The sequence below is a fragment of the Microcebus murinus genome, chromosome 8 (assembly GCF_040939455.1).
Source record: "Microcebus murinus isolate Inina chromosome 8, M.murinus_Inina_mat1.0, whole genome shotgun sequence".
Lineage (NCBI taxonomy): Eukaryota > Metazoa > Chordata > Mammalia > Primates > Cheirogaleidae > Microcebus > Microcebus murinus.
The window spans coordinates 40169547-40186235 of NC_134111.1; the positions used below are offsets into that span (position 1 = coordinate 40169547).

The 16689-nt window shown below is 40.0% G+C and overlaps 1 protein-coding gene across 3 annotated transcripts in view; it reads right to left on the minus strand.

Annotated features, from left to right (window-relative positions):
- Nucleotides 1–3847: 3847 nt before the first annotated feature.
- The window catches only part of ITGB6 (integrin subunit beta 6), a 128530-nt gene continuing 115688 nt past the window's right edge, over nucleotides 3848–16689 (minus strand). For all 3 annotated transcript variants that reach the window (XM_012745274.3, XM_012745273.3, XM_012745272.3), the window contains exons 17-18: nucleotides 11816–11982; nucleotides 3848–6026 (exon numbers count right to left, since the gene is read on the minus strand). In XM_012745274.3, coding sequence (XP_012600728.2) covers nucleotides 5928–6026; nucleotides 11816–11982 — 266 coding nt within the window. In that variant the 3' untranslated portion in view covers nucleotides 3848–5927. The remainder of the gene's footprint in view (nucleotides 6027–11815; nucleotides 11983–16689) is intronic.

Below are 16689 nucleotides of genomic sequence, written 5' to 3' on the forward strand. Positions count from 1 at the left end.
CTATTAAAATAAGAAAGAAATATATATGTGTGCATGTGTATACTCACAGACATATACAAGCACAGCTATATTAAGTATAGCGACACCAACTGGATGAAAAAAATAAGCATAGTGACTTTTCATTGAGTCAGTTATTGACAAACAACAGAGTTTCATAATATGGTATCTTCAGAATTGACCTGGAGTGGGATTGGTTGGTATGCAAGACCATAAATGTAAATACATTTTAGGCCAAAAAAGTAAATATCACGTTAGCAGTCAGTTCTTTCATAAAACACATTCCTGGAAATTGCAAAGGTCAGATTGAAATTTCAAACTGAACTAGATCCTCTGTGGGATTTGTAAAGTCTTGCAGTTGTCAGTGATACCAAAGAGCACGTGTGGGTCGAATTTGTGCCTTTGACTGTCGGTTTCTCCCAGGGCCCAGCTCCAGGAGAGCTCATGGGATGAAAAACATCTGGGTGCTATGGCGCTCACTCCTTGCTGGTTGTGCAACCAAGTGAGAAAGACTAGATCAAGTTTTCCACTCTTTGCTTAGTCCAGAGTGATTCACATTTGGATACCTCCAAAGCACAGAAGGGTGGCTCTATAGTCCACAACCCAAAGCATTAATGTCTTGGCCCAAGTTGTGGAACTATTCAACTGCTTGCTGTCCACCCTCCCGGCTACAGAAGTCTCATTCAGAAATTCAAGTACCAGATCATCCCAGCCCAACTGACCTAGTCGATGAACTACTCTAAACAAACACTCATGTTTTCTTGCTTTTTTGGCTGTGTTGGCTTGAGTCTATTGCAGTATAATGACATTTAACAAAATGGTGAATTTCTACTTACTCATTGAATTCCATGCCTGCTTTTTGTTGTCTCTGAATAAATAGGGGTGTTTTTTTCCATGTAGATTTCCATAAAATGAGAATGATGCAAAATCTTTATGAATCATCAAATATATCACAGGTATTTTTTTTAAAGGTCAACTTTTTCTTGCAGTTAAAGAATACTAGTGGTGGGATTGCTTCTCATACAATGTGCCTTCAAGGAGTACTGGAAGGAAGGGGTGTTGAGAGGTGAAGGAGAAAAGGCCAACTGGAGGACTCTTGGTAACTTTGGAAGGATGAGAGGTCTGACATGATAGTTGAGGGTTTCACAAGAGCATTTCGGGACACAATTGTTTCCCGAAGGGGCTGACCAGATTAAATCCACCAGGTGGACTCTCACAACAGAAACCCCCACAGATCTGGGCCTTCTCGATCTTGTCATGAAGCTAGACACCGTAGGCTGTGGTAGTCAGGGGAACAGCAGTCTCAAAAGATGATGACATTTAAAATGAACAGCCAGCCACCCCTAATGCCCTATATCTCATTCTTGATATCACTCATACATAGTTGCTACTCCAAAGGCATTTTTCTTCCTCTTCCCAAACTTCCCACACTCTCCCTCAAACCCAGCCAGGTGAGCTCTTTGTTTCTTTTCCCTCTCCTTAGTGGTTTGGTGCTTTACTATTTGTATCAGCTTAGCTTTGCATTTTTCTTTTAAAATTTCTTTGTTACCCAGATCCTTTACAATAAAAGGGCATCTGGGGGTTGTCATGACCAAAACAGCTCTCCCCACCACCGAAAAAACCCATAAAACTTTATTTTCTAGAAGTAAAAGAAAGGAGAAAAGGCTGTGAATACTCATGTGTTAGTATTTTTTGAGGTTGTCACATAAACTTTGATGATCACTTACTTAGTGCAAGAGTCACTGGGGATCCGGCCACCTTACGTGGTAAGTATCATGTCTAAGTAAAAACACTGGGATGTTTTCTAGCACCTACTTGGTGATTAATTTGAATTGTGCTCCTGTGAGTGCAATCACCGAGCAATGGGACTGGAAATTGCAAAGCTTTTGTTCACAGAAACTTTAAACCATGTCCACAAAACTGTATTTTTGTTTTAATGGCTCAGTTAAACCATCCGATTCTATTTTAAACAAATATTTCTTTTGATCTCCTAATGACTTTCTTTCTTTTTCTTAAATGTGACAATATTGCTTTCCTGGGGACTTTGCACTTGGTTACTCCTTGCCTTGTGCAGGTCTCTGCTCAAAAGTTACGGCTCTACTTAATTAAGGGTGCACCCTCACAGGGCATCGTGTGGCTTTTTGCCCTGCTTTGTGCTCTGCATAGCTCTTAGGACTGCTGGACAGTCTTAGTCCAGGCACCTTGTAAAACCAGAACCTGAAGCAAAGTTATGTGTTAATGCTGCATTGGGAGTTGCCATGCCAGGGAGGAAGGGCAGGGAGGCAGAGAATGAGGGAGAGCAAATACAAGGTGGTATGTTAGGAAGCTGGCTACTGCTTACCCAGAAAACGTCACTGGTGGCTCAGTTCCAATTTACCTGCTGGTTCCCTTCCATCTCTGCCTCTCATGGATCTCCATTCATTCCTTAGGGTAAATCCCCTGCACTTCCCTGTTTTGTTATGTGGTCCCGTGGAGCAGCAGCTGGGAAGCCACTCTGGGCTGGGCATGGGAGTTGCTGCAGCTTCTCTAGCTGTGAGGAGTGAGGTGGGAGCTGGGGCTTTTCACCAAGGAGACTCTGTGAGTTGGCGCTTGGGGTGACCTGGGTATGGGCCTGGGAGCCAGGTGAGGCCAAGTGCACCTGGGATGTGTATAAACTGGGTCTGGTACTCTGATATTGTATATTTTCTTTTTTATTATCTTCCCCTCCATTTGGAAACATAGAGCTTGCTTGTTTTGTTCATTGCTCACTACATTCATAATTACAAGAACAGTTTCTGTCACATACTAGGCAATCTATAAATACTTGTTGAATGAATCTATTGAGTCCCTAGTATGTGTCAGGGATTGTTATAGCTGCTAGAAGAGATAGGCATTGTCACTGAGCTCACAGATGGAAAACATAAGGAGAAGGGTGACTTTCTTAGTGCTATTCAAAATGGGAGCAGTTCTGGATTTCCCAACTTTCAGCCTTTAGTCTACAAGAAACAGTGTGTTTAAGAATAGAAGCACTCTTGACTTGACTTTGCCTGTCTTTTTGGAAGGAATGGGCTTTTCTAAGAAAAAAACTAAGCTAACTCCTTGCGTGAACATTTGGTCTCTCTGTGCTTAATTTTCCTGATTTAGAAAATGAGCATGGCACCATGGAATCTACCAAATGGATACACAGAAAAATATTAATAGCACTACCTGACTGTATGAGTGTGCTTGGGCTGCCATAACCAAGAACCGCAGACTGGGAGCTCGACAACAGACATTTATTTTCTCACAGTTCAGGGGCTTCGAAGTCCAAGATCAAAATGTCAACAGCATTCGTTGGTTTCTTCTGAGACTTGTCTCCTTGGCTTGTAGATTGCCATCTTCTGCCTGTGTCTTTACATGGTCTTCCCTATGTCTTTGTTCTAATCTCTTCTTATAAGGACACCAGTCATACTGGACTAGGGCCCAAACTCATGACCTTATTTTAAGTTAATTATCTGTTTAAAAAGCCTATCTCTGATTGTATTAGTCACATTCCAATATAGTAGGGGTTAAGACTTCAATATATGAAATTTGGGGAGGTGGGTAGAGAGGAATACATTTAAGTTCATAACACTAACCCTGAATAACTTGATTTTTTAAAATGTAGGGTGACATGCAGGCCTGTTTTAAAAGGCCTCATGATGTAAATACCATAACCAGGCATCAAAGTACATCCCATTCCCTTCCGCCTCCTGCCTTCTGTGGCATTCTCTGTCTGTTCTCCTTGGCCCTAGACTGAGACCAGCAAGGCAGTCAGAGCTGGTCACAGAGGGATCCAGAAATCCAAGAAGAGGGTATTGTACCAAGTAAATAAAAGGAATTATCATCCATCTAAGGTTCATTGTTTAAATTATCATGTTTATTTATATCAACACCAAAATATAATACCACAACTTACAAAAAAAAAAAAAAAAACAATGTATCTTCATGTAACATAACTCTTCAGTGAACAGAAGTACTACTGTTAATGTTTTGGCCTTTTCAAGGTCCTGCCTTGGGTCAAAACAGGATTCAGAGAAAGAGGAGATTCTTCTCTATCTTCCCTAAAACACACTCAAAGGAAACTTCTATTTTCTAAAATCTCATTTCAATAATAATATGAAAAATACCACAATAAGTCCATGTGGAGAATAGTGCTGTTATATCATCAGTATTGCAACTTGCACGTTGCTATACATTTTCCCTAAGTTTTGGGCATCAATCAGAAACGTGAGGGGTACATCAGCCCTTCAGATTTTCAAGGTGAGTGTTTAGTAATTCTTTTCATATAGCCACACACTCCCTAAATGTCTGATATACCTGAGTTATTTAGAAACCAGGGGGAAAAAAAAGGAAGTCTCCAAGTGATCAAATGTATACAGATCTATCTGGTAGAACCGAAGACAATTATAGATTATGCTGATTCAACGGACAATTGCAAAGCCTCCACTACATAATCATCTATTCACCTAGTAAAAGGCTTCACATTACAATTTAATCAAAGGTAATAAACATTTTAGGGATGGTAGAGAATTCTAATATATCCCAGTAGTTTAAATGTTATTTGTAGTCTCAGTACATTTTTCAAACAAATGATAGTTATTGCTTAACAAATACAGTCCTTCTATTATTTCACTGACAAAAGAGGCAGTTTTGTGCAGTGGGAGGAGGAAATGGCTTGGAGTTAGAAGATCTAGATTCTGAACCCAGTTCTGCTCACTCTCTAGGCTTTAGTTTCCTTAAAAGGACCAAATGAGATAAAAGTGCTTTGTAAAGGAGTCATAACATAACTATAACAAATAATATTCTACGGAGTCTATCTCTTTAATCAGCTGATAGATCCCTAATTGCGCACATGTATTTTGCAGGTAAAATCTTAACTTCTTAAGGTGAATATATGATGCATATCCACCAATGCAGCTGAAATGTGCAAGTTGGGCCATACAGATGGGAAAAGATTATTAATTAAAAAGCCTATAATTCATGAGGGACTTGTGTACTCTTCATTTAAAACCATTCAAAATTGTATGCTGTTTAATCCATGTTCTTTTAAAATTAGTGGAGCTCTCTTTGAATAAATTATGTGACCATTTAAAGTAAGTTTTAAAAAGAGAAATGAAAACTTTTGTATGGGGTTTAGAAGACTGTGAAATAGGGGAGGAGTTGTAGTTTGAAAACTCAGGATCAAGAAAGAAACCAGTGTAGAAGATTATTTTTCAGGTAATTTAAAGATAAATTAAATGATGGGGTTGTTATCTTTGTTTTTTACAGGTGACCTCTTAATTTATAAATTACTTCTTCCTCACCTGTAAAATAAATAAAATACTTATTTGTGTACCTGACTTTTAGGTGCATACAAATTCACAGAAATTATTAACGCTTAATTTTCAGTCTTAAGTTTGGCATATCTTTGAGAGAACTGCATCCTCTCAGCTGAAGTAAAATCAGAATCTCATTTCTCATAGATTTTTAAAAAAATCTTCCTGTATGAAATAGCAGATTTACTACAGGTTTAGAAATAATTGATGAATGTGGATATACAGCGTGAACATATGGGCTTCGTGTCTTTGCTGAGACAAAGACCTCAAGTAGCTGTGTCCCCAAAACAAATGAGATTCTAATTTCAAACATTTTTCAAATGGAAATCAGGCCCCCATGAATCATTTTGATGATTTCTTGAGGTATTAATGCAACAGAGTTAGTATTCGTCAAAGGATCCCCAAAGTCACCTCTTTGCTAAGGATATTCCTCTTCTTGATTATTTTGAACCTGTCAACATAGTCTCTCACCTTCATAGAGAGGATGACTGATCTCCAAACGACCTATTATCATCTTAAACCAACCTCATTTTGAAGCAACAAAGAAAGGAAAATTAAATAGTGCCTTAACGTTTCGTATCAGTGAAACAGACTTTTTCCTTCCATGCAGTAGTTCTATCCATCTGTGGAAAGGTCCACCTTTTGTTTTTCCTTGTGTTTATAGGTTACATTTTTAAAAGTACTAGTGGAGCCTCTGTACAGTGGGTTGGTTCCCTAAAAAAAAAAAAAAAAAAAAAGATTCAAATGAAAGTATGTACGTTTTGTTATTATCCTGTTTTATTATCTCTATTTTCATTATAGCTCAAATTGGGAAAGGAGAGTCAAGCTCAGTCTTGGAAACCACTGGAACAATTTTGATTATTTTGATATTTCAGACTGTTAGCATTTTAAACTTTGTACATTTTCATTTCTTTTTAATATGCAGAACCAATCCCATAGGTGCACATTCTAAAGATCTTACCATTTTTGGAAATGCACTAATTCAGGAATAGAAAACAAGACTTTAGCTGTTTTGTTCACGCTGTTTTCCCAGCACTGAGAAGAGTACCTAGCCCAGAGTAGGTACCCAGTATTTACTGAATGAATAGCATGAACACTGATAGGTGAACCAAAAGGGAAATGAAAGCTAAAAAAGTAAAAAGTGAAACTGGTAGAAACATACAAAAATGAACAACAAAGTAAGCCTTTAAGAAACGTGCTGCTGGTGAGGGGCATCAAACCAGGGCACAAATAATCTTGGCTAAAATGAGATCAAAACTCAGAAGAGGGAGCAACCAGCTGCTTGGGAGGAGCAGGGAGAGATCCCTGGGGCAGATAACACTTGCTCTGGATGGCAAAAGAATGAGTTGGCTTTTGCTTACTGGATAAAACAGTGTGCAAAGCGGAGAGTTTACAAGAGACTGGTGAACTGGTGCGGGGACTCTGGGGTCATGAAAGAATGGCCCTCCCAAGGCAGGTCGGGCAAGATGGCTTTGCTCTTCAGGAAGTGGGGAGGTTGTGTGCCGATTGATGCCTGGATCAGCTGCGCTGCTTGGGCGGTAGATGTGCTTCCAGGTACCAACAGCAGGGGTGCTGTGGCCAGATGGACCAGGGGGACCAATCTCGAGTTGTTCTAGGCAGGAACAAGAATTGCTTCTCTCCCACTCCCCAAGGTTGGCCACACAGGCTTTGGCATCAGACAGCCTGGGTTCGAACCCAGCTCTGCCACGTGACCTTACTGAAGCAACTCTGAGCCTTTGTGTCCTGATCCCTCAAAGAGGGATTAACAAAGTGCCTGTCTCTTCCAGTGAGGTCAAGTACTCAGTACTAGCACTGTGCCTGGCACATAGTAAATGCTCAATAAACCCGGCCTCTTCGTTTTAGTTCTTATTTCTAGCTTTTCTTCATATTTGGAATTTACTTTTCTTTTAAGTCTTGGAGGGGGCTATAAAGAGATTTTCTCCCATGGCTTTGGTACTCTTAACATTTCTAAGCTCATTACTGAGTATGTATGGAGCCCAGGTACCACCTCTGACCCTCTAAGTCAGGCATCCTCAAACTACGGCCCGCGGGCCACGTGTGGGTATTTTGGCCCGTTTGTTTTTTTTACTTCAAAATAAGATATGTGCAGTATGCACTGGAATTTGTTCATAGTTTTTTTTTTTTTTAACTATAGTCCAGCCCTCCAATAGTCTGAGGAACAGTGAACTGGCCCCCTGTTTAAAAAGTTTGAGGACCCCTGCCCTAAGTTATAAAATATTATACTTTGGTCTCCTTATTCCATGAATTAGAACTATGTTAGCAATTTCCAGGCATAGATTTTGAAAAAAAGCATCATCGCATTTCCTTTCTCAGTACATTTCCTTCAGCTCTCAGGAGTACCGAAGAAAACTGAGAAACATTCCCTGTCCTGTCCCACTCAGGGCCCTTGTACTTGCTGCAGTGCCCTCATGGTGAGCAGGAATCACACCTGCTCCCATTTTTATATTGCCCAAGCCAGGCCTGACCTCTGACTGTGTGACATGTCATCTCTCTTCGAGTGCCTTTGAAGAGAGATGCTATCTCTGTAATGAGGGTAAATAGATAAGAGGTTCCTTGGCTGGTGGTGGGGGATGGCCAAGTTGCCATGTCGCTTTTGCTCCTGAGATCAGCTTGGGTATTCCGAGGGACCTGCACTTCATATTTAGTCTCCCTGCCACAAGAACTTGGGATTTTGAAGGCAAAAGGCAGACTGATGTGGTCTTAGATATACGTAGAGTCTCATTTGCAAGCAAAAATGATGTATGGAATTCTATTAAATATTAGAGACTAGAAGCTAGTCGGTTACAGTTGAATAAGGGACTCGATTGAAGAAGCGAGATGGGAAAATTAAGAGGTGCAGGCTGGCGGGGATGGTGGAGCCTGTCCTGGAGGAAAAGGGAGCCTCGTGACAGAAAAGACACTCTGAAGGAGGAAACGGGCTGTGAGCGGGACCAGCTCAGCTCTGTGGGAGCAGGTGCTGGTTTGCGGGCCCCTCCCCACATCATGTCAAACAAACTGAAATGCACCCACATCTCACACTTCCTATCATCGATATGCACTATAAACAAGGTGATTTCAGATGCAATTGACAGAATAACACAATGTTAGTCTGCAGATACTTAGTTGAATATTTAATTTCAATTGTGTAGTTTTTATTCTGTATATCAAAGCAACTTCATCTCTTCAGGTCTGCAATATTTTGAGCATCTCTTGCAAAGCTGGTTATAGGGCCATTGCTTGTAGAATGTGTTGGATACAGGCTGGGAAGGTGGAAGCGTAAAAGTGGAAGAAGGGCAAGTACGTATTGCTGTTGGGGGGTGTGCGTGGTGGGATGTTTCCTGACCCCAGATGATAACCAGGGTGATAACCCACATCGAGTTGTGTTGGCAGGAGGGAGTGTGGAAATGTCCAGTCCTGCCTCCCCCAGTGACATGCAGGTGCGACCTCCCTATATAGGATTTCCTGCTGAGATGCAGGCTTCAGCCTTGCTCCATTCCTGGCGAGTCTTCACTCCACTGCTCCGACAAGGTCAGCTTTCCCCTAACCATCTGGGTGCCCAGGCTGATTCCCACAGAAGTCTGGGAGTGCTAATTTAGGCTGTGAATTTTGCAAATGCAATGGCACATTTTTCAGCCCTGAAGAAGCGGTAATAAGAAAGCTCTCTGTCATGACCCAGAGCTTCCTTAATGATCGCCTAACTGCCAAATGCAGACCTGATTTGCTTAGCACAGTACAAAATCAATCCACGACTGCAAGAAATGTCAAGCTGGATATTTTTTTTGCCTCAAGTTAATGACTTGTCATCCTAGAGAAAATGTCTAATCAAAGATGAATTTAAATATCTTCCATTTGTGTTTCCATAAAGAGTATGTGGGGAGGGGGTGTTATTTTTATTATAAAAGCATAATAGAAAGGTAACCTTTCTTTACAGCTATAATGGACTGTTGCAAGAGTTAAGAGTGAAGATCTTTCCATCCTGAGCTCCGTTACCTTAAGAGTCCAGTGGGGTCCTTACGGGTCAGGAGACCCAACTGTCCCTATGGTCCCTGCAGATCCCCTGGGGTTTTAAAGACCAGTCATATTCACCTCTTAAAGAAGAAATAGGTTTTCGATAAAAACTGAATTAAATTGAAGACCCTTATATGTGTGCACTGAGAAACATTTTTTTTTTCTTGCAGCATAGATTAGTGAAATTTGAACTGAATTATTTGAATTAAAACTCTTTTGCATCCAAGTGAATAATTATTACCCAGTCATTATCTAGTCAGGAACATCAAACATTTGTTATTCAAAGAAACTCCATTTAACAAGGGAATAATATTTTTCATTTATGCTTTTATCTGTTTAATGCATGTTTTTGTCCCATTTTAGATGAAGAAACAGTAAAAATTCAGCATTTGAATTTCAGTCATGTTCTACATCCTGAGGGAGAACAATGCACGTTTGGGGGGAAATTAGCTGTTAATTAAAATGTTATTTTAAAGATATTAATCATTTGTTAGTACTCATGCCTTTGTATGAGAACATTAAAATGTACTAGTTAGTAGATACACATCACATAATTGCCCAAGTGCTTATTTGTGGAACACCTGCTTATTATTTCTGGAATGGTCAACCAAAGACTGTGCCTGGAAGAACAATGAACAATTAGGGCTTCAGCTCCACCATGCACTGAAAGTTTAGAAAGTCCCTTAATGTCTCTGAGCCTCAGTTTACTTAACTTCTAAATGGGAATACCAAGACTATTTCACAGGGCGGGTGGTTGTTCAATTAATTGCTGCTTTTGCTTTGTGCCAACTTAACCACTTTCTTTTGCCTGGTTGCCTTTCTCACCATTGCCAGGCACTTGCTCGACAGTTGGTGAAAGTTAAAAATAACATCTGTGACCGTGGGATCAGGAGAAGTTAACTGTCCCACAACTTTGGCCTCATGAGCACTGTGTTCTGAGTCACCAGGCTAACCTGTCTGGTTATAGTTTACATGGTTAGGAATGGAGAAATTATATCCCCATTGCAAACCTACAATTTACTTTCCTGAAGAATTCTGTTTAATTATGAAACATCCAGAGATACACAAAAAGAGGAAATCTGTTTAATAAACCTCCATAGACTCATCACCCAGATTCAATTAGCAAGATTTTTCCACACCTGCTTCAACTATCCCACTCTCTTTTTTTGGCTGAATTATTTCAAAACCAACTCCAGCCTTCATATCCTGTCACTCCTTCAGTATGCATCTCTAAAAAAGATGGATATTGTCTTACAAAGTCATCATGCCATTATCATACCTAATCAAATTAAACATATGCCTTTGCTATCATTCTGACACCCAGTGTGTATTAATCTTTTTCCAGTTGTCCAAAAAATGTATTTTTATACTTGTATTTTTTCAAACAAGATCCATACATTGCATCTGCTTGTTGTATCTAAAGGAATTTTTAATGGGAAGATAAAATAGATGAGAATTTTCATTGTCCATTGTCCTGCACCATATAATATGATTAGTTTGAAATAACTGCATAAAGTATAAACATCCCTTCTCAAGATAAATTTATCCAAAATGTAAACTTCCATTTGCTTTAGAATTGAAGATATTGTTATAGGCTTAGAGAAAAAAGTGTTAACTTCAATTTATTGGGGCCAATGAACCCCCAAAAGCATTGTGTTTGTATTTTCTCCAGTGATATCACTGTTTGTAGAATCAGCAATGTAAGATAATTGCTTTTAGATAGCTGGACACACCATTAGAGATAGAGAGATGAAATTAAAACCATGAAATTGTTTCTATGGATCTCTAGAAATGTAATTATCTCTCCAGTGGAAAAGAAACACAAAAAAACTGCAGTTCTGTTTTCTGTTTGCCTCCTGTGAAGAGAAGACACTTAAATTATATCTATGGAGTCCATATATTTAAAGGTTGATACTTTTGGGGTTTTTTTTTTTTCAAGGAGCTATTTAAAATTTATGTTATTCAGGAAAACTAACTGCATGGTATTTAAAAAGTCTTCTCAACTTTGCTTTGTAATCCATAATATCAGTAACAAGTATTTCCGCAGAAGTTGGCATGAACATACTATACATGCACATTATTCCATTGGTTATAACCTAACCAATTTATAAAAATGTTTAGATAGAGCACTTATGCTTTATCATGTGTAGCCTGAGGGATACTCCGAGTGGTGAGGAGTACTAAATAAAATCTGCTTCCTCGATGTCCCCAAGTAGCTACATCAGAAGTTTAATGAGACTCTTCAGAGTGGTGGCAATCCCTCTGCACTGAGAGGCAGATATGTTACGAGCACCATCTAGGTCCAGAGAGTGGATGCAGGTTCTTTTGCCCCCCATGCAGAACAGAAATCAAAACCCTTAGGGTCCTGACGAGAGTGGTGGAGAGAGAATGTAAGATTGAACTGCCTCTTAGAGCAGAAGAAAGCTGAGCCCTTCAGTCCCTTCCACCAGGCTCTTTCTCCCCTCGGCAAGGAGTAACCCTAAGTGTTCACATACCGTTTGCCACTTGGCTTTTGATCGTTCTGCTTCAAATTTGGCAACTTCTTTACGATCATGAAATGAGACCAGCAACTTCCAGATGCACAGTAGGACCACCCCGATGAGAAGACTAGCCAGAGAAACCCCCAACATGATCATGGGAATGTTTGGAGGTTTTGGACAATCTGTGGAAACAAAGAAAATTATGATAAGAAGGTAGTACAAGTAACGTTTTGACGTAGCAAAGACATTTTTCATTGGATTTTCCGTCTATGCTTTTTATGCAGTAGAGGGTAAATGTTGACATCTTTTTGTCTTGCTGAAATTTTAAAAAATGAGTAATTTGTTGAAGGATAGCCCTACATTCCTTCAAAGTAGAGCAAAAGAAGGAAGAGTTTAGTTATTCAAAGTAAATGGATACACACGTGATGGCTGACTTAGGATTTAGAATCCAGAAGAGTGACAATTAATGCACATGGAATATTTAAGGGACCAAGAATGAGGCTAGTTTTGTCACTAAAGATGGTCTCTTCTGAGTACATCATAAGGTAGAAATGAAATGCATGTGTGTGGCACACGTAATTATTTTTCCACGGATCTTCTTGAATCATGAGCAGTCTAGGAGATTATAGTAAAAATTATATACAATCTGTCTTCTGAAAGATTACTATTTGCTGCTCTTTTTTTTAATAGACAGAAGACAATGATGGCTTTCAGTTTTATTTTGTTGAACCCTAATGCAGTGCTATGGTTTTCTGGAAGGTTCTTGGACCAGAGTTAGGAGGGGTGAGTTCAGTTCCCATCTGATGTACAGTAGCTGTGTGAATTCCATCGAGTCCCTCGATATCTCTGAGCCTCAGGACCCTTATCTGTAAAACAATGTTCAGTGTTTCCCGAACTTTCCTGATGATAACAATAAGCTGAAAGGCTCATGCTTATTAAACCGCCTCCTAGACGACCTCCAAAAAATTCTGATTCAGTGGGTTTTGGATGAGTCCACAGATTTTTTTTTTATTGTTAAAGGTATTCCAAGTGATTCTTATCTTCAGGGAAGTTTGGAAAATTAGATGTTCTGTATGGTCCTTTCAACTCAAATATCCTATGAAATGTTATTTTGGCCCCATTGATGGTATTAATATAATTTTGCAATTATATAGCACCTTCCTTCATTGACAGTAGAATGACTAATAATCCTTGCAATATGCCTAGGAGATGATACATTTCTTAATGAAACATTGTAATTAAACTCTCCTCTTGCTTTTGGGGGAAAATCACACATAGAAATTATCATTAAATATCTGCATCCCTCTGCAAGAAGTGAAGCAAAATCCACAGTATCTGGGGAGGAAATGAATCATTCTAAGTTTATCCTCTTATTGCTTTTATATATTTAATAAGGAGAACAAAACACATAGGACTAGTCATGCTGTTTTTAAGGTAAGGATCTATAGCCAATCTGAATCTGAGTGGGACTAATGACCCCCTAACAGCACGATGCCTGGCCTCACACACTTTTATTCTTTGGCCAAGAAACCATGCAAGGAGATTATGCAGAAATAAGTAAAGGAGCTAATGACATAGCTTATTATAGTAGGAAGATCTAAAGACTGTATTCTAGCATAGCAAATGAACCATGGCTGCCTCTAATAGGCTAGCAACACTCCTGCAAAGAAGGTATTAATAGCAGGCTCATGTCAATGAAAATATACACTGGCTACATCTTTGGCTAAGAAATGTCTGGGGTGGGGTGTAGCATGCTCCTGCTCATAGCAAGATGAAGCTTGCTAAGACCCTGCAGCCAGATGTGAATTAGGGGGACCCTCCAGTAGGGAATAAAGGAGGAATGGGTGAAGACTGGCAGAGATAATTATTTGAAGAAATTAAGGCCCTTGGGAATTGTACATTAAGAAATGTACATTTCTTACATCAAGAAAAAATTTTGGCCCAAGTGCCAGAGCAGGTCTTACACAACAGAGATCTTCACCCTTCGTACTCTGATATTTCTTGAGACTGAAGACAGATTTCTTGGTGGGAGAAGAGGGTCACTTCTATCACTGTGTGCAATGTGCACTGTTCCCCTTTTTCTGTCCTCAAGTTCAGGTTGGTGCTGCACCTGCTTCTAAGGTCCTGAGTATCTAACCTTGCTGTGCTGCCCTACCTGGTAGCTCCACTGCATGTGCCTATTGTGTGCTTGAGACTTGACTTTTCCAAATTAGGCTGTGCTGCCAGTGTTAAAATACACACTGATTTTGAGCACTTGGTTATGGATAAAATGTAAAATATCTCATTAATACTTTTTATGATTACATTTTGGTATGATAATATTTTCGATATAATGGTAAATAGAATTCATTTTACCTGTTTCTTTTCACTGTTTAATATGGTTACTAGAAGATTTAAAATCACATATATGGTTTGCATAACAGTTCTGTTGGACAATGCTGAGCTAACACATCTTTTTGCCATTCAGGCATTTATTATGATTTTGCAGCCAGTGGGAGGCAGTATAGTACAGTGGTTAAGAGCATGGGCTCCAAGCCAGACTGTGGGAGTTCCTCAACCAGCCCTGGAACTTAATTATTGCAAGACTTAGCAAATTATTTAATGTCTCTATGCCTCAATTTCCTTACCTGTAAAACAAAAATAATAGTACTACCTGCTTTATATGGTTGTCGAGGCTATTAAGTGAATTAGTACATGCAAAACATATAGAACAACATCTGGCATATGGTACCAGTAAGGGCTTAATAAATTAGAGCTTCTATTATATTATTATTTTACTATTGTTACAACAAATGCAGTCTTCTGGAACCTTCTAACCAGGAAGTTACCTTCCAGCCAGGAAGGCTCCCCAGCTCTCATTCCTTGATGCTGATGTGGCTCTTAAGATCTGAAATTCCCTCCAGATGTAAGAAAGAAGAGAATGGAGCTCTGCCTCTGTCCACAAGCACCCTGGTGGCGACTCTTCCCTCAGTTTCTTTTTCAATTTGCTTGGAGGACCCTGGGAATCATTAACCTCCCCCACCCCTTCCTCCTTTCTCATTTTGCCTCTTTTCTACCCAAGCCTCCAACTGGCCACCTTGGGACTCTCTAGTCTTAAAGCTGTGAGAGGGGAGGGACTATCAACTTCTGGGGGAGCAGGCTCTCCTCTCCTGGCTCCTGGAAGTGCCAGGCCTACCCAACAATGTGGGGATTTTTTTTTTTGAGGAAAAGGCATCCTTGAAGCCCTCAGGTGACTCCTGTTAAGCCTCAGGAGGTAATTTTTTCCCCTCATTCTTCCAGACTACAAAAGCACAGGGCTAAGAAACTGCCACAATAAAAAGGCATCGGGGCATCTGTGTGTGCTCGGAAGGATGGCACATTGATGTGCCTCTCATACTGTGCGGAGGAACAAAAGAATAGACAACAGTTCGGTAATGAGGAGGCATTCATCAGCCAAAGGCATGTTTTATCACTGAGAAAAAAAAAAATCACCAACTAGACACAAAAGCCTCCAAACTAAAAACAGGGCTTGATTCTAAGAATTTTTTGTTTGGAACTCATTTTTTTCAATAGAATCAGTATCATAAGGGATGGCTTTGATTTCAAGATAGCTAAGACCACTGCCACAGTTACAAATGGGTTGAGGTGTAGCTGGAGAATTTGACTTTAGGAGACAGATAATGAAGAGGCGAGTGTTTTTGTATTATAAAGTAATTCTTCCTTGCAAAGCAGCCTTCACCTTATGTTTCCTAAACTAATGGCCTTAAGATGTATTTTATGTATGCATTTCAAAGAAATCGATTTACATGAGATTTTTCAAGAGCAAGTCTCCTGGAGCACTCCGCTCACCTGAGCTTCAAGGCCAAGTTCACAATCATCTTCGCATTTCTTGGACTGTGCCAGCCTCTCTCTCTCTCCCTCTCCCTCAGCACTGTGATGGGATATTTTTCTGATCATGTTTTCTTGTTCAGGTTATAATGTCTTGAACCTACTTTTTGGTTACCTTGACATTGCTTTGGTTGTTATGCTAAGTGATACCAATTTGATACTTTTGATTTCAGGACTATACTATTTTATCAGTGCATTGATATCACATTTTATCGGCACATGGTAAACAAGTACATGTTACAACAAAGATCTGCCTTTTAGCTTGCCCTTCCCCTATTTTCTGAGATTGAACATAAGCTCCAAGCTCTTTGTGGGAGAAGGAGGTTGCCGACAAGGTCTGCTGAGGTCTGACCTGATGCAGCTGCCATTTCTGCAGGAACGGTGCAGAGAGAAACACACCATTAATTGAAGACAGAAAACGTGAGGCACCTGTGAGTAGGTGGGAACACAGCCAGGGCTGTTAGAGCAGTCACTCAAAGGGAAACCTGGGGACCATTCGGATCAGAGTCGCCAGGGGCATTTGTTAAAATGCAGGGTCCTGGGCCAAACGTCGGTGTGCTGGCTCAGGATACAGACATGTTTAACAAGCTTCCCAGGTGAGTCCGATACCCACTAAAATTTGAAATCATCTCAACAAAAGTACCTTCTCCATTACTTTCTTCTCTACTTAATATAACCTTTTCTCTCCACTGAATATGAAATTTTTATTTGAGGGTTTCCCAAATCCCAAACTGGATGAGTTGGTGTGGGTGAAAACCCACAGGAGCGATGGGCTCCTTGGTATCCTTTATAGATCACAGCCCTCCTCATGTGCTGCTTTGAGTCATTTCTGACTCAGCATTAGCATTTAACGACCCATCACTGTTAGTTACATGTTGTGACATGTTTTATGTGCATCATTTCATTTAATGCTGAGTCAGCACTTACCAGAAAGTACTATTACCTTTCCCATTTTACAGATGAGGAAACAGAGAACCCGAGAGGCAAGTGTCTTCCAGAATGTCAAGCAGCTCTTACTTAGA